The 26885-nt window shown below is 44.5% G+C and overlaps 1 protein-coding gene across 1 annotated transcript in view; it reads left to right on the plus strand.

Annotated features, from left to right (window-relative positions):
* SUSD4 (sushi domain containing 4) overlaps positions 1–26885 on the plus strand; it is a gene marked incomplete at its 5' end in the record, with an annotated part of 70846 nt that overhangs the window by 42181 nt on the left and 1780 nt on the right. The window contains 2 exons of the mRNA XM_044291303.1: positions 2558–2746; positions 21572–21763. Coding sequence (XP_044147238.1) covers positions 2558–2746; positions 21572–21763 — 381 coding nt within the window. The remainder of the gene's footprint in view (positions 1–2557; positions 2747–21571; positions 21764–26885) is intronic.

Here is a 26885-nt window from a genome sequence, read left to right on the forward strand (position 1 = left end):
ATAAACGCCCATTAAATTGCAATACATTCTTTTAAGGGTAAACACTTTTAAAGGTAAATGCCTTCTTCCCTTATTCCAATGCAAAAAAAAATAAAAAATTATAATTACCGTTTTGTGTATACAGCTCCTATGAAGAGTTATATGTCTCCATGGTTACAGACCGTAAACAAATCCTGCTGTCATGTTCTCTTCTGCCGCTTCTAGTATCAGTAAACCAGCAAGGGGAGAGGGCAGAGAGAGCACAGTACTGTGCAAAGGGTTTATAGCTAATTAGACACATAGTTCTACATAGGAGCTGTATACACAAAACGGTAAGGATTCAAGTTGCTTCTTTTTTCTTTTTCTTTAGATGTATCGGATGGGGTGCAGAAATCTGCTTACCCTTTATTAACCAAAGGTTCCTCCTAAAGGGGTTGTCCCAAAATACAAATGTATCTCCTGTGGGTAAGGGGATCATTTCTGATCAGTGACGGTCTAATCGCTGAGACTGCCACCGATCCTGAGTTCCCAGAATGTGTGGAGCGGTGGTTGACCTTGTGCGCTGTACTCAGCTATCTCTGCCAGCTCCATAGAGAATGAATGGAGTCACAGTGCACAAGGCCAACACCCTGCTATAATTATTCGTGAATGGAGGGGATCCCACAGATTATATACTTATCAACTATCCTGTGGATAAACAACCCCTTTAAAAGAACTCTTTGGAATAATTTAAAGAGAACCTATGAACCGTCAAATCAGTCATACTTCCCAGTAAGGTTGATCCTGCTGATCGAAATGATACCTGTCTTGCGAAAATCGGTTGCGGCGTTCCTGAAAAAAAAGGCTTTTATTATTTATGCAAGTGAGAGCTTCAGTTCTCTGAGGGGCGGGACCTTGCACCCTCACCACACCTCAGACTTCCACTGCTGGCCCCGCCCCTCTGTGCACTAAAGCCTTCATTTGCATGAAGAATAAAAGTATTTTTTTCTCAGGAACGCTGCCCTCAATTTTCACAAGACAAGTATCATTTTAATCAGCAGGATCAAGTCTACCAGGTGGTACGTCTGGTTGAATACGGTCGATTCTGCTGACAGATGACCTTTAAGACATCGACTGTCTTTCCTGTATTGATAGGACCAGTCCATAGAGGGTCCTGCTGTAGGATGTGCGCACTGTGCGGAGCTGGAATGTCTTGCCATTAAACCAATGTGTATTGAGTACGGAATGTGCAGTTGTATACCCGGGAAGATGGATGCTGATGAGGTTATTGATCCAGACATAACTCTGCCAGGAATTTATCGTATTTGTCTTCCTCCCGTGTTTGGCTTTCCTTGGGGTCAACATAGATTATAATGATGGCTCCAAGCACAGTACAGTGCCGTGTACAAAAGGTAGATCCAATAAACTAGTGTCAATCCTTTCTTCCCCCCCCCCCCCCCACACCAGAAGAGAGTCAGGAGACCCTCCATAAACCTTAGATTGTCATCAGGTCCTGCTGTAATCGGCAGGTTTGGGCAACTTTTATTTTATATGTGAGAGGGCCTTAAAGGGGGTTTCTAGCAGGAAAAAAATGGCATTGGGCTCAGAGTGGGTTAAAAAAATTAAAGAACCAATACTCACGGCGGGCATGCACTCAGACTCACAGATAACCCACCAACCAGGCTCTGGGCGAGAGACAGGGGAAGGGTCACCTCCTAGCTAATCCCTGACCTCTTTCCTTTCACTGCTCAGCCCACATGCAGACCTTAAAGGTAGGTATGATGTGTCCCTGAGCCTGCGCTGAAAAAACCCTAAATTCCCTGAGTTGGTGAAGAGGGGAAATAGGAGCAGCCTGCTCGCACAGAACCTGGATGGGAGAGATGACACAAAACAACCAAACTTGAAATCACACTTATCTTTCTGAGCTGGAACAGACAACCTTCCTTCCTAGCTTCCAAGACCACAATGATTCCTATAATCCGCTCAGAGCACTGGACTGGTGTGCTATTTAAACTAATGACCCCACCCAGTGCACCTTGTGAGAGGCGGATCCAGCACGGCTCTAAAACAAACACTAAACTTGTGCTGTTATCCTGGCCGACCTCCGCACATCGTCAGAGTGGGGCATGACACCTAGCCAATCCCTGACCACTCCCCTTCCGACACTGACCACGTCCTCGCTGCTCTCTACTTCCTGCTCCTGTCCTGACACACAGGAAAAGCTTGGAAATGGACACTCAGCCAATCACAGGCTGCAGTGGTGACCCGCCTCAGCCAGTGATTGGCTAAGCAAGCATTTCCTGTTTGTTGAGTGGAGACCATGGCAGCATCAGAACAGGAGCAATGAGGGATGGGTGAGGTGAGCATAAAATCTAAAAAATTTTAACTCACCACTGCCACCAATTTATTCATGTTGGAAAAATGTTTTGCTTCAGTGGAAGGGTTGTTTTTTGGAGGCCATGATGCAGACCTTAAACCATACAACTATATTTTGACTACATGAAACCTACCTTGCAGAATGTTTTGTTGTAATAAACTTTTTGATATTTTTTTATATTTCCCCTCTTTGATCCATCGTTTTTGATTTTGTCCTCTCCAGGTTGCTTGAGGCCTTTGGTTCTTCCTCACAGCTACGTGAACATCTCAGACTTTGACGCCTCGTTTCCGGTGGGACGGGTGGTCTCCTATCAGTGTTTTCCTGGGTATAAGCTGGAGGGAGCAGAATACCTGGAGTGTATGTATAACCTCATCTGGTCTGAAGAACCTCCCAGGTGCCTTGATGTGGAAGGTAAAAGTCCTTTTATGTGCTTCTTTTGTCCTTTTTTGTGAATTTAAGACCTTGATAAGCTGGCGGCATGGGCAAGAACATGGCGGATAAATTTTATTGTTGATAAATATAAAGTAATTGACCGCGGCCACAGTAATCATATGGCTGCATACACAGTACATGGAATACAACTGGGGGCAACAGAACAAGAGAAGGACTTGGGTATTCTGGTTACAAGTAAGCTGAGCAGCAGGGCTCAATGTCAGGCAGCAGCTGCAAAAGCAAATAAGACTTTAGGGTGTATAAAAAGAGATAAAAACCCTCAGCCCAATGTAATGTCACCCCTTTATAAATCCCTTGTGAGGCCACATCTTAAATATGGGAGTCAGTTTTGGGCTCCAAATGCTTTAAAGGATATAGGAGAGCTGGAAAGGGGTCAGAGACGGGCAACCAGATTATTACATGGGATGCAAGGTCTCAGTTTTAAGGAGAGGCTTAAAAATTGGGCTTGTTCAGCTTGGAGAAATATACTAGGAGATATACTAGAAGTGGTGATCTCATTTACATCTACCATACATACAGGGAGTGCAGAATTATTAGGCAAATGAGTATTTTGACCACATCATCCTCTTTATGCATGTTGTCTTACTCCAAGCTGTATAGGCTCGAAAGCCTACTACCAATTAAGCATATTAGGTGATGTGCATCTCTGTAATGAGAAGGGGTGTGGTCTAATGACATCAACACCCTATATCAGGTGTGCATAATTATTAGGCAACTTCCTTTCCTTTGGCAAAATGGGTCAAAAGAAGGACTTGACAGGCTCAGAAAAGTCAAAAATAGTGAGATATCTTGCAGAGGGATGCAGCACTCTTAAAATTGCAAAGCTTCTGAAGCGTGATCATCGAACAATCAAGCGTTTCATTCAAAATAGTCAACAGGGTCGCAAGAAGCGTGTGGAAAAACCAAGGCGCAAAATAACTGCCCATGAACTGAGAAAAGTCAAGCGTGCAGCTGCCAAGATGCCACTTGCCACCAGTTTGGCCATATTTCAGAGCTGCAACATCACTGGAGTGCCCAAAAGCACAAGGTGTGCAATACTCAGAGACATGGCCAAGGTAAGAAAGGCTGAAAGACGACCACCACTGAACAAGACACACAAGCTGAAACGTCAAGACTGGGCCAAGAAATATCTCAAGACTGATTTTTCTAAGGTTTTATGGACTGATGAAATGAGAGTGAGTCTTGATGGGCCAGATGGATGGGCCCGTGGCTGGATTGGTAAAGGGCAGAGAGCTCCAGTCCAACTCAGACGCCAGCAAGGTGGAGGTGGAGTACTGGTTTGGGCTGGTATCATCAAAGATGAGCTTGTGGGGCCTTTTCGGGTTGAGGATGGAGTCAAGCTCAACTCCCAGTCCTACTGCCAGTTTCTGGAAGACACCTTCTTCAAGCAGTGGTACAGGAAGAAGTCTGCATCCTTCAAGAAAAACATGATTTTCATGCAGGACAATGCTCCATCACACGCGTCCAAGTACTCCACAGCGTGGCTGGCAAGAAAGGGTATAAAAGAAGAAAATCTAATGACATGGCCTCCTTGTTCACCTGATCTGAACCCCATTGAGAACCTGTGGTCCATCATCAAATGTGAGATTTACAAGGAGGGAAAACAGTACACCTCTCTGAACAGTGTCTGGGAGGCTGTGGTTGCTGCTGCACGCAATGTTGATGGTGAACAGATCAAAACACTGACAGAATCCATGGATGGCAGGCTTTTGAGTGTCCTTGCAAAGAAAGGTGGCTATATTGGTCACTGATTTGTTTTGTTTTTGAATGTCAGAAATGTATATTTGTGAATGTTGAGATGTTATATTGGTTTCACTGGTAAAAATAAATAATTGAAATGGGTATATATTTGTTTTTTGTTAAGTTGCCTAATAATTATGCACAGTAATAGTCACCTGCACACACAGATATCCCCCTAAAATAGCTAAAACTAAAAACAAACTAAAAACTACTTCCAAAAATATTCAGCTTTGATATTAATGAGTTTTTTGGGTTCATTGAGAACATGGTTGTTGTTCAATAATAAAATTAATCCTCAAAAATACAACTTGCCTAATAATTCTGCACTCCCTGTATACACGTGTGGTCAGTGCAAAGAACTGGGGCAGGATTTATTCATTCCAAGGAGGGGGGAGCAGGAGGATGAGAGTGGTTGTGGTAGTGACAATGATGGGGTGGTAGCTCTCAGGGTGGCAGTCCTCACCCTTGCATATCCTGGCCCATTCGGTGATGGGAGAGTGCACCCTTTCTTCCCTCAGGCCACACCGTGGGCTTTTATTGGGAGGTCCTGCCTAGTGGTAGTTGGGGTGCCATTGATGATGGATGGTTGGCAGGGTGCGAGGCAGGAGGGCAGGCGTAGGACCGGCGGATAGATGGTGGAGTCATTGACCAGGCCCATTGGTTACAATAAATAAAGTCTCTCTATACTGAATAGATCATAGGAGTTGTAGTACATATAGCAGCAATAGGCACAGTGCTGAGGCATATTACAGAGTAGGTTTTTCCCAATAGCTGTGTATAGGCAGTGGTAATGATGGTGGTAATACTCCCTGAGTATCTCTCTCTAGAAACACTTTGCAATCTTCCCAAATAACCACAGGCGTGCAATTCCATTCCCATTAACACATTCTGCAATTCCCAGTCTGAGTGGTGCAGATCTTAGATCAGATGCCCAGTGCAGTGTGCTGAGTGCCAGAAGCCATAAACCCTTTCCACATGCAGTAAAGTCCTTTGTTATAAACGAGTATTACTTTACTGTATTTTTCCAGCACAGTCGTGGTTCTCAAGCATAAATGCCTGTTCTCTTCTCTCAGGGGTAGTCTCTCAGTTCAATTGCTTTTCTTGCAGCTTTTAGTCTCAGTTATAAGGGTTCCCTAGGCCAAGCTGTCTGCAGCTTACATATAGCATGTCCTCACTCCATGCCTGCTCAGCTACGACTCTCCAACCAGGGGGTGGGACAAGCCCATCCCCAGGGCAGCTGCATGATAAAGCTGCCATTCACTAATTTTTTGCCCACACAACTATTAGGGATACATAGTGCATAAGTAAAAGAGAATAATTTAATTTAACTTTAGAGTGCTTAGGCAATAAATCACAACATTTAACTCTTTAGCAGTGATCCACTGGGTCACTGCACAAGGACTTTACACAGGACCAGGGAGCATTTTTTGCGCATGGAGAAAAGACAATTCAGACATTGATACATGAAGGGATTCTTTAGGCCCCTTTCACACGAGCGAGTTTTCCACGCAGGTGCAATGCGTGATGCGAATGCATTGCGCCCGCACTGAATCCGGACCCATTAATTTCAATGGGTCTGTGTACATGAGCGTTGTTTTTCACGCATCACTTGTGCGTTGTGTGAAAATCCCAGCGTGTACTATATTCTAATAATACAGATGAGGGGGCTCACTGGAATATAGCTCAGCCTGCTATTCCACCTAGCTATTGCAATAAAATTATTTGGCCGGCTCTATAATATAATACATTTTAATCCCTTTAAAAACAATACACATATCATTATATACCATACATTAATTACGATAAATCCCTATTTCATAAAACACAATTTAAAATGATACTATAGTAATATAGGCTTTGTATATAATTACATTTATCATAACACAAATATAGTCACGGTCTCGGTAATTGCCATCAGTGCGGAGCTCACGCGCTGGCAAAAAGTATTTATATTCCACAGCAATATATAAGCAAGGTGTAACGGATCTCCTAGCACCCCGACCGGGTACCTCCGTCGATGGAGTGCTTCCCGAGGACTCCAAGCACTCAGCTCTACTTAAAACCACCACAGGAGCCAGGAACAGCTCTTACAAGAGCTAGTAGTTATAGCCAAGGGAGAATAGCAAATCTTCAGTGTATAGCAATCCCCACACACATGAGACAAGGCTCTATGTTGAATGTAAAACAGCAACTCTTTAATAGGTTATTTTTCAGCCTTTTATGCAGGATGCAGGTCTCCTAGCAAGGGACACTCCCCCTGGGGCCCTTGTAGAAGACTGTGACAGTTTATATTTTAGTCAATCACATGCATTTACAGTATTGACACCTTCCCAGCAATTGTACACAAAACCCCCTTCCCTCTGTCTGTAACGCAATCAACAAAATACAATGAGCATTGTCTTTGACGCAATTAACTAACACACTGGCATTGTCTGAGACGCAATTAACTAACACACTGGCATTGTCTGAGACGCAATTAACTAACACACTGGCATTGTCTGAGACGCAATAAACAAAATACAATTACCAAACATAATGGGCTAACTTAATCACTCACAGACAGAAAACACACATTTTTCCCAACACACAGAAAACACCTTAAAACCCCACATATCCCCATAATGTATACATCCATGGATAGCTCTGATCTGGGTGAACAACATATCCAAAAATCACCCAGATCTGAGCAGGGGTTCCCGAATTCCATGGAAGTCACATTTGGCCGGCCGCAAGCATGGCTTTCCTGCCCAAAACAGTTCAACAGATTTAAGCTGTGTGGCCGGTCTGTCTTCTCCTTCAAAGTTAGTATGGGCCATAATCCTGAGGCAAGAGGCTGGCAAACAGGCCCCTCCAAAACCCAGTGGCGAGGTTGGTTTCGCCACACAAGGTAACTTGCTGTTGCTAAGTAAGGTCCATTCACATGTCCGCAAAATGGGTTCGCATCCGTTCCGCACTGGCCCATAATTGTTCCCTACCCTGTAACGGCCGGAAGTGACGAGGGTAGGGAAATTTTATAAAACACCGGCACCTAACACCTGGCGCATGCGAGTTGTAGGTCTTTGAGAAGCCGATGGTGCTCCGTAGCCTCAGGATTACTCCTTTTTTATCTCTCCCAGACGCATTTCGAAACCTTCATAGGTTTCTTCCTCAGTGTTCTATATTCTTCCTCAGTGTTCTATGTTCTATATTCAGCGTTTTTCTGCCCCATAGAAGTGAATGGGGCTGCATTAAAAACGCATCGCATCCGCAAGCAAGTGCGGATGCGATGCGTTTTTCACTGATGGTTGCTAAGAGATGTTGTTTTCAAACATTCAGTTTTTTATCACGAGCGTTAAAAATGCATTAATGCGCATTTCAACCGCGCAATAAAAACTGAACCACTGAACGCAATCGCAGACAAAACTGACTGAAATTACTTGCAAAATGGTGCAAATTTTCCGGAACGCGCCCTGAACACATCCGAACCTAATCCATATCATTCGTGTGCAAGAGACCTTACAGTTAGAGCAGTCACACTGTGGAATACCCCAAGAGGTAGTAATGGCAGATACTATGTCAGCATTTAAAAAAGGGGAAGATAATTATCTAATAGCAAACATCGAGGGTTATAATTAAGCTAACAATTAATGTTGTACAATTGGTCCTTGACGAACCTGTGTCTTTTTTCAACCTGTGTAACTATGCCCCATGTCTTCTGGGAATGACCCCTAAAAATGCCATTTTGATGAAAATCTCTATAAGCCCTGCTTTCCTGCTTTTTGGTAGTCCCAGGCCTGTTACCTAAAGTATTCTAAAGCATAGTTAGTTACTTACCAACAGTCCTGAATTTGCACGGACCATACCTAATTTTCAGACAGAGTTTGTGCAAATTTGTGCAATCCCAGGCCGAAGATGGGTGCGGTTTGTGTAATTCCCACCTATATGTGGATGGACCTAGTGGGTTTAGGATGTTCCTTGGGGGATGGGCTTAAAGGCTATGGGGCAATTTGTTTTATTATTGCATTGTACTCATTTTGAGCTAAAAATCTTTTTTTCAATTGTTTTTTATTAAACATGTTGAGCCTGTTTCTCTGTACAGCCTTGAGATTCTCTAGTAACAGGCTCTGTATTTTTACTGTGTTCCGTCAGACAGCTCCTTATCTCTGACTTCCTAAACACTGCCTCTAAACGTGAATTCAAAAGATTTGAGAATGAATAAGTGAATAAATATATTTCCTAAGTGTGATTAAATATAAGATAAAACAGACAAATCACATACAGAATAGTAAAAAGTAAATCATCATCACTGGCCTACATATGCAATATGGGGTAGGACTCCGGTCGCCATGTCATAGCACATGGTCCTCACCCCAGGGTGTACAAGAGATAGGGCAAATCAATACTTATATCCTACCTAATTGTTGGTGCAAACCAGAGTTATACCTTTCAGCCCCTCTTCCAGTGTGCAGCATGGATGTCTCTGAGATCACTCAGGAATGTGGTCTGATCAGCACAATGGGATGTTAAGGATACAAAATGAGTAAAATGGAATCATAAAAACAAATTGCCCACGAAGGTGTACATAGCCTATAAATGCCCCAAACTTTCCAACAAGAATGTTGGTAAGTATTCCTTCAGTTATTATTGAATGTTACTGTTTATGTCATCTTAAAGTCTGAAGGGAGAAAGTGCTTCCAATATTTTTTTTAGAAATATGACCCTCCCCTTAACATATAGGCAACGCCCCAAAACACACCCTAATCACAATTGATTCATGAATGGTATACCTGAAGTGTACAGAAAAACATGGTCAGTTTTGACGTTATGTCTGCCACAAAACCTAAGATACTAGGATCTAGTATCTTAGGTTTTGTGGCAGACATAACGTCAAAACTGACCATGTTTTTCTGTACACTTCAGGTATACCATTCATGAATCAATTGTGATTAGGGTGTGTTTTGGGGCGTTGCCTATATGTTAAGGGGAGGGTCATATTTCTAAAAAAAATATTGGAAGCACTTTCTCCCTTCAGACTTTAAGATGACATAAACATGATGACAGTCCTCGGAGGCGGAGTCACCATCTGGATGCCAGGATCTGGCATCCAGATGGTGACTCCGCCTCCGAGGACTGTCCACTGTACATTCCGCCCCTGCGGAATCTATAATATAGATTTTACATGAACAAGTAGGTAGTACTGGTTTATATTATATCCATATATTTCACCAGATTACCAGAGCATCCATCAATACATGAGTGATTAGCTATCAGTGCTTGATACAGCTAATACACCAGATCTACTAGTGACTAATTGTATGCAGATCCATCAGGACAAACCTCAGATCAGAGTTTCCTTTGAAAATTATTTCTGTTCTGTTGAACAATATCCATTTGTATATTTTCTGCATAGGCCATGTTTCCCATACAGAGAATCTCCACATGTATGTGCAAAACATGGCTGCTTTCTTTAAGAATAAGTGACACACATGTCTACAGGTCATATGTGGTACAGTGCTCAGCCCATTCACATAATGCAAGATGTAACGAAGAATCAGTACAGGATAAGTAATGTAATGTATGTACACAGTGACTGCACCAGCAGAATAGTGAGTGCAGCTCTGGAGTATAATACAGGATGTAGCTCAGGATCAGTGCAGAATAAGTAATGTAACAACAAACTGTAGCATCATGAAGCCACCACAGAGTCTTATATATAACATTATGTATACCTACATCGCTATAGAATTTACTATGCCTCGTGACTGATTGCAGAGGGTTAACATCCCCCCCCCCCCCACATTACTCCATATGGCCACTTAATAAACAACTTGTTTTTGAAGCCGAAAAAATTTAATTCTAGCAGAACAAACAAGAATTACGACAATCTTACACACATCTGTGGTGGCACATGTCACGAGGGGTTTATATAGACACTGGCAGTAATATGGGGTAAGGATCACTATGTGAAATGTTTGAGAATTCTTCCAAAATGCACCCAATACATGCGATTGTGGACAAGAATAGGACATGCTCCATATTTATTGCGGGGCCGCGGAACGGAACAACGGATGCGGACGGCACACAGTGTACTTTCCACACCTTTTTCGGCCCCATTAAAATGAATGGGTCAGCACCCGTTCCACGAAATTGCAGAACGGATGCAGACCCATTCATACGGTTGTGTGATTGAGCCCTAAGATCTTGACTAATGAATGTCAGACAACAGAATTGTCTGGTTCAGAAGATATCTTAACTTGAATGTTTATCTTTTCTCGTCATGTCATCTTGGTTCAACATTCTTTGCTGATTTTGTTACTGTACCATATCTTTATATAAGTTGGAGCTCCTTTTTTCTGATACATGACTCCAAATCCCCTGCTTAGACATAAAAATACATGATATATTTCTGTCTGCGTGCAGCCACCACTAGGTGGAGCTCAGGAGCTTACTGCATACTGTATTATTATTATGGAGCTCTGCATATAAATGTATGCAGTTAGCTCCCTCTAGTGGTGGCTGCAATAGAATATGTTTCTCATTTGGAGCTGACTGAAATTGCTTTCGAAATGGAGCGAGTTTTCCTGAACGCATGTTGTCAGGTATCAAATATTCTGGATTATCAGACAGTCTGACAAAAGCAAAAAAATCTCCTAGCGTAATATAGTAAATAGTAGACAGGGAGGAGGGCAGAGGAGGGAGATGCAGCTGCAGTTTCTTTCACTGTGGCTGTGCATGCTGTGAGAGGGGAGGGGGAGCAGCTGGAGGGCAGATATTAGAGCATGGCACTAAGAGGAGCGCGTCCACTCAGCAGGCATTGAGAGAAAGAATATGCAGAGGGAAGAAGACCCCAAAAATACCGGTTAGACACACATATCCGAAGGAGCAGCTGCAATAGTCCTGGTGCTTGGCTGGCCACCAACACTTTCATCTCGGTATTATTAGTACTGCCCAGTATGATTATATATACCGCTTCCTATTTAGTGTGCCATCTGTGTAAGGTACTGTAGCCGTCCAAGTCACCATCCTCACGCTGCAGGGCTTGGCAGGGGCGGCGGGTATTAGAAGCACAATAAACAGTATTATTATGTTATACCATACATGCCAGTCACTTCACATCTGCTGCATCTGACCAGGTTCCAAGAATGCTCCAGTTTCATGCTCAGCAGATTTCCACGCTTTTTCATGATGCTCGGGATTACTTTCGCTGTTGGAGTGTGTCTCACCGAATGGTTTGGAATCTTCCAAACAACCAGATTACCAAATTTAGTAGATTTAAAGGGCCTCTGTCATCTGAAACATGGACCTAAACCGTCTCACCTGAGACCTTGACAGCTGAAGATCATGGTCTTGGTCCCATCGGCCTCCGTTTCTGCGTTCCCAAAAAAACCGCAGTTTTGTAATATGGAAATGAGCCTCTAGGAGCAACAAGGGCGGGGCCATTGTGCCTCGCTGCTCCCAGAGGCTCCGCCTTCTACCGCTGCCAAATGCATGGAACCATTTCCAAGGCCATGGCTGTGTGCCACCACCCATAGACTGGAAATCTGCCAACAGTGCAGCTGCAGCAACATGGAGGCCAAGCTATAGCCACCAATAGTGCAGCATTGCACCGCACAGCATACTATTAAAGGGGTTGTCTCATCAAAGCAAGCCACCTCAAGCAGTGCAGGCCTGTGCTGTCACAGAGGGCGCGTCCTCTCCTGCTACAGGAGCAATGCAGATCTTCTGATACATGAGGTGTTTATTTTGGTATCATTTAGATGCTGTATATTGGCATTATTGGGACATTGAATGTTGGTATTATTTGGTCACTATATGTTGATATTATTTGAGTACTATATGGTGGTATTATTTCAGCACTGTATGTTAGTTTTATTTGCACATTGTATGTTGATATTATTTGAGCACTATATATTGATCTTATTTCGGTACTGTATGGTGGTATTATTTGAGTACTGTATGGTGGTATTATTTGAGTACTGTATGGTGGTATTATTTGAGTACTGTATGGTGGTATTATTTGAGTACTATATGGTGGTATTATTTGGACATTGTAAGTTGGTATTATTTGGGTACTGTATGGTGGTATTATTTGGGTACTGTATGGTGGCATTACTTGGACATTGTATGTTGGTATTATTTGCATATTTTTTGTTGGTTCTGTTTGAGAACTCTATAGTAGGGCTCATGCACATGAATGTATTTTCTTTCCGCTTCCGTTCCGTTTTTTTGGGTGGACTGTATGCGGAACCATTCACTTCAATGGGTCCGCAAAAACAACCGAAGTTACTCCGTGGGCATTCCGTTTCTGTATTTCCGTTCTGTAAAAAAGTAGTGCATGTCCTATTATTGTCTGTAAATCACGGTCCGAGGCCCCATTCAAGTCAATGGGTTCACAAAAAATACGGAACGCACACGGAACACATCCGTATGTCATCCGTATTTCATCTGTATTTTGCGGATCCATACTGTAGAAATGCTATGCCCAGCCCATATTTCTCATATGTTTGGTAATTAATAAGTTACTGTTTCCGTTTCTGATCCACAAAAAACGGATCAAATACGGAAACCATACGGATATGTTTTGTGGAATAACGGAACTGAAGAGGACTTATATCAGAGAAAAAAAAACCTCAGATACGGAACAACGGATCCGTGAAAAACAGACCGCAAAACAACAACGGTCGTGTGCATGAGCCCTTAGCATTATTTGGGTACTGTAAGGTGGTATTATTTGAATACTGTATGGTGGCATTAGTTGGACATTGTATGTTGCCATTATTTGAGTACTATATAGTGGTGTTATTTTGTACTGTATGTTGGTATTATTTGGGCATTATATGGTGGTATTATTTGAGTACTGTATGGTAGTATTATTTGGGCACTGTATGGTGGTATTATTTGAGTACTGTATGGTAGCATTATTTGAATACTGTATGGTGGCATTAGTTGGACATTGTATGTTGCCATTATTTGAGTACTATATAGTGGTGTTATTTTGTACTGTATGTTGGTATTATTTGGGCATTATATGGTGGTATTATTTGAGTACTGTATGGTAGTATTATTTGGGCACTGTATGGTGGTATTATTTGAGTACTGTATGGTAGCATTATTTGAATACTGTATGGTGGCATTAGTTGGACATTGTATGTTGTCATTATTTGAGTACTGTATAGTGGTGCTATTTTGTACTGTATGTTAGTATTATTTGAGTACTGTATGGTGGTATTATTTGAGTACTGTATGGTGGTATTATTTAAAAAGGATAACTGTCATATATATATATATTTTTTTTGAAGTATTGGATTGTGGTGATTAATATCTCCTTGGTGGCCCTATTTCAACTTTTCACTGTGTATTCAGTTTCCCCTTAATTCCACAGTTTTGTTTCCTGTACTGCCTACTTTTACCTGTGCTTAAAATCAGGTTGCTAGGCAGGTCCGTCTATCTGTTGCTAGGCAGGGTCCGTCTATGTGTTGAAGGACGGAGGACGCAGAAGCACGCTGCGTGCAAGGTCACATTACTGACAGCCAGGGACTGTAAGTAAATGATTAGAGCCAGGTCCTCCCCAGCAGCTGATACCAGTGCCTGGGCTGTGTGCACTTCTCCCTGTCCCTGCGCTTGGCAGACGCTCCCTCACTCAGCAGACTGGGACAATGCAGAGCTGAAGCAGCGCAGAGCAGGGAAGGGAGATCTGCCGTCTGCTCTGTGTATAAATGAAAGAAACATGTGGTAAGAGGACCCCTTTGTGCTGCAGGAGATTAACCCTTTAGGGGGAGGGCTCTGGTTACTGACACTTTTGGGGGGCTATTGTTACTGGCTAGTGAGGGCAGACGGGATTAGCCTCAGGGTGAGGGCAGTGGCGGCCATCTTAACTAAATAGTGAAATTGCAGTTTTATGCAGACTGGTTGCTAAGGGCTGAATCTTATTAAATATTGGGTAAGTCAGTCTAATAGTAACTGATTCTGGAATATCATGTTATTAGTAACTACATATATGAAAATTGAAATTAGGGTCTAAATTTGACAGTTATCCTTTAAGCACTGTATGTTGGCGTTATGTTTGACAGTTATCCTTTAAGCACTGTATGTTGGCGTTATTTGGACATTGTATGTTGGTATTATTTGGGTACTGTATGTTGGTATTATTTGGGTACTGTATGTTGGTATTATTTGGGTACTGTATGGTGGTATTATTTGGGTACTGTATGGTGGTATTATTTGAGTACTGTATGGTGGCGTTATTTGGGTACTGTATGGTGGCATTATTTGAGTACTGTATGGTGGCGTTATTTGGGTACTGTATGGTGGTATTATTTGTACTTAGTATGTTGGTTTTGAGAATGCTATATTAGTATTATTTGGTCACTGTATGTTGATATTACTTAAGGTATCACACAGGGCCCAATCCAACATCAGGTCAGCCCGGCCCTTTCCGTTACTCTTTCAGCATGGGTCAGACTTTGAGCGTTTATACTGTATACCATGTAATATGGGCAGACTCGCTTTTTGTTACCTTTGCTCCACTCTGCACCCTCTAAGTGATCCTTCACATAACAGGTCTAAATAGTTGTCCAAGTAGGACAACCCCTGTATGTCATTCCATTGCTCCAGAGGTGGCTGTGCTCCTGCTGTGGACCATGTGTGGTGCCTGGCGGCCCATCATTCTGCATGTTACCTTCTAGCTTCTAGCCCGGCTCCCGGGCTACACGCTGAGTGATAAAATACCCGCTCCCTCCTAGAGGTATACAATCTACATATAAACAGGATTTATACTCCACGCCCCCCCCCCTCCTCGTATGTAAAGTAGGATAATGGCCCGGAATAGCAGCTATTGAAGGCATCTCAGCAGAGCGGCATCAATCTGAGACGCAATCGTATCCTCCGACGTCCCATGATTGCTCCCCATTTTCACAGCTTGTCATCGGACGTGTCCTGTCGCTTTCGCAACGCGCCGTAAAGATTTACAAAGCGAACGTTCCATTCCGACGCTTTCTACTCTTCGTCTGTTTAACAGAGCGAGGAGGTTCATCTGTGCTCATTGCGGAGAACAGATGCCTCTTTTGCAATCGGAGCGTGTCCTCGTTTTACACGCAGTAAAATCTCAGCCAAGCGCGGCCACTTTTTTTTGTTTTGTTTTTTTGTTTCTCTATTCGCGAGGATCTCTTCGCTGCTTTTTAAGCCTTTGCTAAACTATGGCAACAACCCATTTGGCAAGGGGCGGAAGTGGATTTGGCATGAGGTACAAGGTACGAGGCTCTCAGCGCCGAGACGTCCCCTCCGGATGAGTCTTCGAGTTGCCTCGCACCTCTCTTCGGCAAGCCCCGTTCCATCAGCAGCAGATGCTTCTTGTCCGACGCACCAGACTGAAGGGGACGGCGCCTATGTAATGCCCATGTAGCCCGGGTACCGTACCGGTTAACCATTTCCAGGTGGTGGTATGCCAGCTGTCTGGTGCCCAGGATATTTAGAGCGCACCGAGGAAATGTGCATGTCTGCAGTGCCTTTGTGTGTCTCATTATTGAAGTGTCGCCGGAGAGTAGATTAGTGGGATGCCGGGAGCCAGATTAATGGTGTCAGATGGAAAACACAATATGCCAGTGAGTGCATGATTCATGGCAGGACTGAACACCATAAATCTAGAGCTCAGGAACATTTTACTAGGAGATTTGTCACAAAAAATCAGGCCAAATTAGATTGTACCAACAGGTTGTCACCATGCATCACAGCAGCTAAATGGGTGTAAAGAAAAGTAAAAAATCAGACATCATATAGGACATGACCATCTATCTCTAACAAAGCCAGAACCAGCCCTGGACCTCACATGGATCCAGAGATCTGTCCGTTCATTGCTCTGCTAGATTTATATCAAGCTGACAGCTCAAGGGGAGTGTCTTCTCTGCTGCAGCTCTCTCTCCTCAAGAGAAGAATAAAACTGAGCATGTGCGACCATCTCAGTGAGCAGGTCAAAGAAATAAGAAAAAGAACAAACAGCAGGTGGCGCTATACAGATACATTATACTGAGTAACTCAGTGGCTAGGCTAAATAATTAATTACATGCAATTACAAAAATATTCAAAACTGTAGTTCATGGGACAACTCACGGGGGGGGGGGGGGGGGGCTCAGTTAAAGGGGTTTTCTCATCTCAGGCAATCGCTAGGATATGCCCTCATTGTCTTATAGGTGCGGGTCCCACCGCTGGGACCCCACCTACAGTCCTGATCAAAAGTTTAAGACCACTTGAAAAATGGCAAAAAAAACTATTTAGCATGGCTGGTTCTTAACAAGGTTCCAAGTAGAGCTTCAACATGCAACAAGAAGAAATGGGAGTGAGACAAAACATTTTTTGAGCATTCAATTTAATGAAAACAACGAATAAACTGAAACAGGCTGTTTTTCAGCTGATCAAAAGTTTAGGACCACACCTCCAAAAAAAAACTAAACCCCCCAAAACTTAAATCCAACTTTCAAACATGAACTCAGTAATGAGTAGCTCCGCCGTTATTGTTAATCACTTCAAAAAAATTTTTGGCATGCTTGATGCAATCGTTTCCATGAGGTGAGTGGGAACATTTCTCCAAGTGGTGAAGACGGCCGCACGAAGGCCATCTACTGTCTGGAACTGTTGTCCATTTTTGTAAACCTACCTTGCCATCCATCCCCAAAGGTTCTCAATTGGATTTAGATCAGGGGAACACGCAGGATGGGCCAAAAGAGTGATGTTATTCTCCTGGAAGAAGTCCCTTGTCCTGCGGGCATTGTGTACTGTAGCGTTGTCCTGTGGAAAAACCCAGTCATTACCACACAGACGAGGGCCCCAGTCATGAGGAATGCTCTCTGCAACATCTGGACATAGCCAGCGGCCGTTTGACGCCCCTGCACTTCCTGAAGCTCCAGTGTTCCACTGAAGGAAACAGCACCCCAGACCATTATGGCGCCCCCTCCACTGTGGTGCGTAGAAAACATCTCAGGTGGGATCTGCTTGTCATGCCAGTAATGTTGGAAACCATCAGGACCATCAAGGTTACATTTTCTCTCATCAGAGAATAAAACTTTCTTCCACCTTTGAATGTCCCATGTTTGGTGCTCTCTTGCAAAGTCCAAACGAGCAGTTCTGTGGAGTTCAAGGAGACGAGGTCTTTGAAGACGTTTTTTGTTTTTGAAGCCCTTCAGTCTCAGATGCCGTCTGATGGTTATGGGGCTGCAGTCAGCACCAGTAAGGGCCTTAATTTGGGTCGAGGTTCGTCCAGTATCTTGACGGACACCCAATTGGATCCTCCGGCTCAGTGCTGATGAAATTTTTTTGGGTCTTCCACTTGACTTTTTTGTTCCATAACCCTCAAGATCATTTAAGAAATTCCAAATGACTGTCTTACTGCGTCCCACCTCAGCAGCGATGGCGCGCTGTGAGAGACCCTGCTTATGCAGTTCAACAACCCGACCATGTTCAAAAAGGGAGAGTTTTTTTGCCTTTGCCATCACAACGTGTGACTACCTGACAGAGAATGACAATGAATCCACATCTTTGCACAGATTTGGCCTTTTAAAGGCATGTGGTCCTAAACTTTTGATCAGCTGAAAAACAGCCTGTTTCAGTTTAATCGTTATTTTCAATTAATTAAATGCTCAAAAAATGTTTTGTCTCACTCCCATTGCTTATTGCTGCATGTTGAAGCTCCATTTGGAACCTTGTTAAGATCCAACAATGTAAAATATGATTATTTTTTTTTTAAACTTTTGATTAGGATTGTATATCGAGAACGGAGCCCCGAAAGCGAAGGAGAGAGCACTGCGCATGCGCAGCCGCCCTCCATTCATTTCTATGGGGCCGCCAAAAATAGCTGAGCGCTGGCTCGGCTATTGCCATCTGCCCAAAAGAAATTAATGGGAGCATGGGCCGCGCATGCGCGGCACGCTCCCATTCACTTCTATGGGAGAGGCAGGGATTAGCGCTTGGTGGTGGACGGACCCTGGGAAATCTGGGGTCCTCCAGCCACAGCGCTCCCGCTCCATTTTCGATATATCAGACAATGGGGGCATATCCTAGCGATATGCCCCCATTGTCTAAGATGGGAATACCCCTTTAATACAGAACACCAAATTCTTTAGCAGAGAGTTAAATGATAAAAAAAAATCTGGTTATTAGAGGCCACCACTAGGGGGAGCTCACTGCATACAGCTCTACTTAAAGGGGTTGTGTCATCTCAGACTTGAGTGAAGTAACATTCAGTGACATCTTACTGAAGATTTATCATTAACTTTAAAGGGGTTTCGTCATCTCAGACTTTGATGGCGTATCACTGCGATAGGCCATCAAAGTCAGGTGTGGGTCCCACCTCCGAGACTCACACCTGTCTCCAGAACCGCACCCACAAAGTGAATGGACAGCAGCCTCGCATTCACATTCATTTCTATGGGAGTATATAGCATGCTTGGCTATTTTTGGCAGTCCCATAGAAATGAGTGGAGAGTGCACCACACAAGCGTGGACGCAGCTCTGTTGACTTCTATGAGGAGTCTTATAGGATGATCATGTTACTTGGCGGTATTATACATGGCGGTATTCAGGTAAACCCAGACACCTTGGGGGAACTGCATATATTGAGATGTACCCCATTTTCATGTGATGAGATCGGGCTGGCGCGCACACTAGAGCGCAGCAGAGAGGAATGTGCTGCGGGAGAGCGGCTCTGCTCGCCGCGCTGTTACTAATCTGAAGATAATTCCCGCGCGGCGAGACGCATTGTTTTCTGTTTGTGATGCAGGAAACACGGGAAATAGAGAAACATTTTATTTGGGGAATGTTTACAGAAAACTGAAGCGTCTCCGATGATTATTGAATCAGTTTCGGTCTGATGCTCCAGAACCTCTGATCCCGACACGTTTAACCATTTAAATGCTGCAGTCAATAGCGACCACAGCATCTAAAGCAGGCATCCTCAAACTGCGGCCCTCCAGCTGTTGTAAAACTACAACTCCCACCATGCCCTGCTGTAGGCTGATACCTGTAGGCTGTTCGGGCATGCTGGGAGTTGTAGTTTTGCAACAGCTGGAGGGTCACAGTTTAAGGATGCCTGATCTAGAGGGTTAGACTGAGAGGGGGGAGGTAGGTGGTCATTTAGAGGCGATAACCACCTAGATGCCGGCCTAATGGACTGCTGGACAACACAGATTACAGAAGCAATCATTGTCCCTTAGCAGTACTAAAAATATAAATACTGTAGTAAAAAAAAAAGTGCAAAGTAAAAAAACAAAAACAAACGCAAAGGTAAAATTATTATTTTTTTCCATAAAAAGTGGTTGTGTTTTGCAGAACTGTTAAAAACTATGCCCCTGTGGTATCGGCACTATCGTGGTGACCCTTGTAAGTTACCAGGGAGCAATGCACGGTGCACAATGTAAAAACAAAAAAATGGAGGAATTTATGGGTAATATATATTTTTTTAAATGGTGACATGAAATTGTTTTTTCCATATCCACATTTATGACATATTATTAAGTTATGCCAAAAAAGTCCACTAGATGCGAGTCCCACCTCTGGGGCCCATTCCTATCTGGGAGAGCAAGCTGCGAATGAGCAGCCACCCCACCCCCTCGATAAACCGCTATGGGGCTTCCGAAAACAGGCGAGTTCTATAGCAGTGAATGGGGGGCTGACCGCACATGGGACTTTTCGGAAGTCCAATAGCAGTGAATGGAGAGAGGATGCCGCGCATGTGCAGCATGCTCTTCATTCACAGAAGGGCCTCATTCTTTAGATAGCAGCGGGTCCCAGAGGTGAGACCTGCACCTATCAGACGTTTATGGTGCCTCCGAGCGATATGCTGTAAATGGGCAGATGGGGCAACCCCTTTAACGCCAAAATAGCCTTGAGGACTAGGTCAGCTCTGATTTCCCAATGCACGTGATATACAGCGCAAGTGAGGGCTCCAGTGCACCGAGGGGGTGTGGCCAGCACAGGAAAGATGAGGTGCACTAAGCGGATAAGCCCCGCCCCTGAGGGCATGGAAGCCCTCGTTTACATAAATAATAAGTCTTTATTTTCTCGGGAACACCCCAACTAATTTTGACGAGCCAGGCATCATTTAATGAGCAGGATCAACCCTACCAGACAGCATACATGGCTTGATAGGGATGACCCTGCTGATAGGTGCTCTTTAATCCTTCTGGCTGGGCAAGGGACCTCGGACATTGGCCTAACGGTGAGTACACCTCTGATTTGGAGTCATGCCTGCGAACAGTCTTGAAGTCAATGGGACTTTCTTAGGAACAGGATTTTGGGGGGTCGTTCCTCAGTTGACGAGGAAGGTAGCTATGACGTCTTTTTACAATTTTTTGTAAATTCAAGCCGGATTCCTCAGACTTGAAAATAAGGGGCAAGTCTTACCAGCAGTGCGCCACCAGAGGGCGCTGCATTATATCACGACAGCGCCACCTGGTGTGAGGAGGGCTGCACTGTGGGGAAATGTGACTGCAACTGTTAATATAACATCGCTCAGTATTTAAGGGGCACTGACGTCTGTTACACACACCTTCTTCAGAGGATGTGAACGTACATAAGGGGTTAAAGGAAGTCAAAAATCAAAAGCGTGTTGACCCCTTTAGATTCAACAAAAAAGACCCCAGGGTAGTAAGGCAGCAGCACCAAAGCAAAAACTGTGTACCCCCAAATTATAGGATCGGGGTCCACGTACTTGGTACAGATGAAGTTTTGTAATGTAATCTTAAAGGGTCCATTTGGTGACAGATTCCACGATTCCGCTGGTGTACCCACCATGGAGGCACACCTTGCAACTGCTATGGGGCCCTGGGGGAGAGGGGGCCTGATGTTGAACCTCTTCTACTGCTCCCCATGTGGATTCATAGCATTTTCCTGCAGCGGCCACTAGGGGGAGCTGAGTACATAGATATTTTACAGCTTCCATTGAGTGTAATGATGACTATAAATTTTTATGTGCTGGGCTCCCGAGAACAGGAAGATGTTGTCAAATTATGGCACGATTGCGTATTAGTGTACATATAGGTTACTGATTTTTTTATTTATTTTTGCGTTCTCTTTTAGTCTGTCCCCTTCCCCCGATGGTGGCGCATGGAGATTACATTTGTCACCCTCAGCCCTGTGAACGGTACATACACGGGACTGTGATCGAGTTTTACTGTGACCCCGGGTACATGCTTTCCAATGATTACAAGTACTTCACCTGCCAGTCTGGAGAGTGGTTCCCCTCATCTCCGCTCTACTGTGAGAAGACAGGTAGGTTGTCAGTAAAATGTACTTCAAATGTACATGTACAGTACCGTGCAAAAGTTTTAGGCAGGCGTGGAAATGGAAGTGTTAACAGTTTCTTTTAATAAATTAACAAAGTGCAAAAGTAAATGAACAAAAGAGAAATCTAAATCCAATCCATACTCGGTGGGACCACCCTTTGTCACCTTCTAGATACTTGGCAAGAATGTTGTTCCTTAAAGGGGTTATCTAAGACCTATAATGCTCCCCCATATGCCCGGGCCCCTCACACAGATTGTACTTACCTTGTGTCGCTTCTTATGCCGCTGCATGTCCCCATTACGTGGATGAAAACATTTGGGGGGGGGGGGGAGCCAATAGCTGCGATGGGGACAAGCCTCCATAGAGTCACCTGCGATGCTAGGGAGGCTCATTCCCGTCGATGGATATTTTCATCCGCGTGACGGGTAGATGTAGCGGGCAGCAGAAGCGACGCAGGTGTCGGGGAGCGAGGTAAATACAATGTGTGAGGGGTCCGGGCGTATGGGGAGGCATTATAGGTCTTGGATGACCCCTTTAACCACAAATCTTCTTGGATGTAGGCTTGCTCAAATCCTTCTGCCTCTTCATGTAATCCCAGACATACTGGATGATGGTGAGATTAAGGCTCTGTAGGGGAGGACTCCTTTTAGAACAATTTAGTATCCAGATCCTTCCCTCCTTATTATCCACTGTGCAGTTATCATCCAGACTTGCACATAAAAAAAATCTGACCCGAACCTGTTTAAAAAATTTAAATGCAGCTCACATTGTGGAGGTCAGCCAACACATTCTCATGTTCCTCCTACCCTCAAGGAGTAAAAGGACTTGTGTGAGATCCATTTCTTATTACCTGCCTTTTATTTTATAACTGTTTACAGTTTTTTTTATATTTAAAGGGGTTGTCCAAGTTATGGAAAAAAAGATATAGCACTGTAAATCTGATGGTCAGCGATCTATAACTAAGCTAAGCAATTTTTTGGCAAAAAAATATCTATTTTCTCATTTCCCTGGTTCTCTTCTGGCCCTTTGTTTACCTGCAATAACAACAATCTCTGCCCCTCCCCCTGCTCTGCTAAGGGAGTGGATACAAGAGCTGCCCTGAGTGACATGTCTGCCTGCTGGGAGACTCTGCAGCATGTTGTATGTGTAGGACTACAAGTCCCAGCTGTATAATGACACTGCTAAGGGAGTGGATACAAGTGCTGCCCTGAGTGACATGTCTGCCTGCTGGGAGACTCAGCACCATGTTGTATGTGTAGAACTACAAGTCCTAGCTGTATAATGACACTGCTAAGGGAGTGGATACAAGAGCTGCCCTGAGTGACATGTCTGCCTGCTGGGAGACTCTGCAGCATGTTGTATGTGTAGGACTACAAGTACCAGCTGTATAATGACACTGCTAAGGGAGTGAATACAAGTGCTGCACTGAGTGACATGTCTGCCTGCTGGGAGACTCAGCAGCATGTTGTATGTGTAGAACTACAAGTCCTAGCTGTATAATGACACTGCTAAGGGAGTGGATACAAGAGCTGCCCTGAGTGACATGTCTGCCTGCTGGGAGACTCTGCAGCATGTTGTATGTGTAGGACTACAAGTACCAGCTGTATAATGACACTGTTAAGGGAGTGATTACAAGAGCTGCCCTGAGTGACATGTCTGCCTGCTGGGAGACTCTGCAGCATGTTGTATGTGTAGGACTACAAGTACCAGCTGTATAATGACACTGCTAAGGGAGTGAATACAAGTGTTGCCCTGAGTGACATGTCTGCCTGCTGGGAGACTCTGCAGCATGTTGTATGTGTAGGACTACAAGTCCTAGCTGTATAATGACACTGCTAAGGGAGTGAATACAAGTGCTGCCCTGAGTGACATGTCTGCCTGCTGGGAGACTCAGCAGCATGTTGTATGTGTAGAACTACAAGTCCTAGCTGTATAATGACACTGCTAAGGGAGTGGATACAAGAGCTGCCCTGAGTGACATGTCTGCCTGCTGGGAGACTCTGCAGCATGTTGTATGTGTAGGACTACAAGTACCAGCTGTATAATGACACTGTTAAGGGAGTGATTACAAGAGCTGCCCTGAGTGACATGTCTGCCTGCTGGGAGACTCTGCAGCATGTTGTATGTGTAGGACTACAAGTACCAGCTGTATAATGACACTGCTAAGGGAGTGAATACAAGTGTTGCCCTGAGTGACATGTCTGCCTGCTGGAAGACTATGCAGCATGTTGTATGTGTAGAACTACAAGTCCTAGCTGTATAATGACACTGCTAAGGGAGTGGATACAAGAGCTGCCCTGAGTGACATGTCTGCCTGCTGGGAGACTCTGCAGCATGTTGTATGTGTAGGACTACAAGTCCCAGCTGTATAATGACACTGCTAAGGGAGTGGATGCAAGTGCTGCCCTGAGTGACATGTCTGCCTGCTGGGAGACTCTGCAGCATGTTGTATGTGTAGGACTACAAGTCCCAGCTGTATAATGACACTGCTAAGGGAGTGAATACAAGTGCTGCCCTGAGTGACATGTCTGCCTGCTGGGAGACTCTGCAGCATGTTGTATGTGTAGGACTACAAGTCCCAGCTGTATAATGACACTGCTAAGGGAGTGAATACAAGTGCTGCCCTGAGTGACATGTCTGCCTGCTGGGAGACTCTGCAGCATGTTGTATGTGTAGGACTACAAGTCCCAGCTGTATAATGACACTGCTAAGGGAGTGAATACAAGTGCTGTCCTGAGTGACATGTCTGCCTGCTGGGAGACTCTGCAGCACGTTGTATGTGTAGAACTACAAATCCCAGCTGTATAATGACACTGCTAAGGGAGTGGATACAAGAGCTGCCCTGAGTGACATGTCTGCCTGCTGGAAGACTCAGCAGCATGTTGTATGTGTAGAACTACAAGTCCCAGCTGTATAATGACACTGCTAAGAGAGTGGATACAAGTGCTGTCCTGAGTGACATGTCTGCCTGCTGGGAGACTCTGCAGCATGTTGTATGTGTAGGACTACAAGTCCCAGCTGTATAATGACACTGCTAAGGGAGTGGATACAAGAGCTGCCCTGAGTGACCTGTCTGCCTGCTGGGAGACTCAGCAGCATGTTGTATGTGTAGGACTACAAGTCCCAGCTGTATAATGACACTGCTAAGGGAGTGGATACAAGAGCTGCCCTGAGTGCTGGGAGACTCTGCAGCATGTTGTATGTGTAGAACTACAAGTCCCAGCTGTATAATGACACTGCTAAGGGAGTGGATACAAGAGCTGCCCTGAGTGCTGGAAGACTCAGCAGCATGTTGTATATGTAGAACTACAAGTCCCAGCTGTATAATGACACTGCTAAGGGAGTGGATACAAGAGCTGCCCTGAGTGCTGGGAGACTCTGCAGCATGTTGTATGTGTAGAACTACAAGTCCCAGCTGTATAATGACACTGCTAAGGGAGTGAATACAAGTGCTGCCCTGAGTGACATGTCTGCCTGCTGGGAGACTCAGCAGCATGTTGTATGTGTAGGACTACAAGTCCCAGCTGTATAATGACACTTCTAAAAGAGTGAATACAAGAGCTGCCCTGAGTGACATGTCTGCCTGCTGGGAGACTCAGCAGCATGTTGTATGTGTAGGACTACAAGTCCCAGCTGTATAATGACACTGCTAAGGGAGTGAATTCAAGTGCTGGCCTGAGTGACATGTCTGCCTGCTGGGAGACTCAGCAGCATGTTGTATATGTAGAACTACAAGTCCCAGCTGTATAATGACACTGCTAAGGGAGTGGATACAAGAGCTGCCCTGAGTGACATGTCTGCCTGCTGGGAGACTCAGCAGCATGTTGTATGTGTAGGACTACAAGTCCCAGCTGTATAATGACACTGCTAAGGGAGTGGATACAAGTGCTGTCCTGAGTGACATGTCTGCCTGCTGGGAGACTCTGCAGCATGTTGTATGTGTAGGACTACAAGTCCCAGCTGTATAATGACACTGCTAAGGGAGTGGATACAAGTGCTGCCCTGAGTGACATGTCTGCCTGCTGGGAGACTCAGCAGCATGTTGTATGTGTAGGACTACAAGTCCCAGCTGTATAATGACACTGCTAAGGGAGTGAATACAAGTGCTGCCTGAGTGACATGTCTGCCTGCTGGGAGACTCTGCAGCATGTTGTATGTGTAGGACTACAAGTCCCAGCTGTATAATGACACTGCTAAGGGAGTGAATTCAAGTGCTGCCCTGAGTGACATGTCTGCCCGCTGGGAGACTCTGCAGCATGTTGTATGTGTAGGACTACAAGTCCCAGCTGTATAATGACACTTCTAAAAGAGTGAATACAAGAGCTGCCCTGAGTGACATGTCTGCCTGCTGGGAGACTCTGCAGCATGTTGTATGTGTAGAACTACAAGTCCCAGCTGTACAATGACACTGCTAAGGGAGTGAATACAAGTGCTGCCCTGAGTGACATGTCTGCCTGCTGGGAGACTCAGCAGCATGTTGTATGTGTAGAACTACAAGTCCTAGCTGTACAATGACACTGCTAATACACACAGGACCTTCCCCCTACCTGCAATGCTCTGCAGAACTTCTTTCAGTTCCTGTGCCCAGCATTTGTCTCCTCACTGCCTGCAGCAACACAGTAAACACTTCAGCCCTGAGTCTGTGCAGCTGAAGGGGTTAAGAATCCTGGGAGAGAGCAATAAGCAGCAGCTGGCAGTGCAGGGGGGGCGTCGCCAGCACAGTCAGGTCTGGTGTACAGATCTCTCAGGCTTGTGCACTAACATTATCAGAGCAGGGAGAGAAGCTGACATCACAGGTCATGTGACCCTCAGTGAAATCGGAGAAACCAGCCCCTGGAGATAAAGTGAGTTAATTGGAAAGCTGTTACATTTGCCTAGTTAGAAACATAGAAAGAATAAAAAAAATAACTCGGACAACCCCTTTAACCGTTACCTTGTCTCTCTTTTTTACTTTTGTAACAACTGTACCTTTTCGGGTAAAGCTTAAAACCTCAATATGGTTGATCCTTGTATGTGCTAAAAGAATCCATGGCCTTTCTAAGTGTATTTAGCTGTTTGACTGTGTGTTGGGTCATCTATCGGGCCTTCAAAATTCTATAAATGGTGA

The sequence above is a fragment of the Bufo gargarizans genome, chromosome 4 (genome assembly GCF_014858855.1).
Source record: "Bufo gargarizans isolate SCDJY-AF-19 chromosome 4, ASM1485885v1, whole genome shotgun sequence".
Lineage (NCBI taxonomy): Eukaryota > Metazoa > Chordata > Amphibia > Anura > Bufonidae > Bufo > Bufo gargarizans.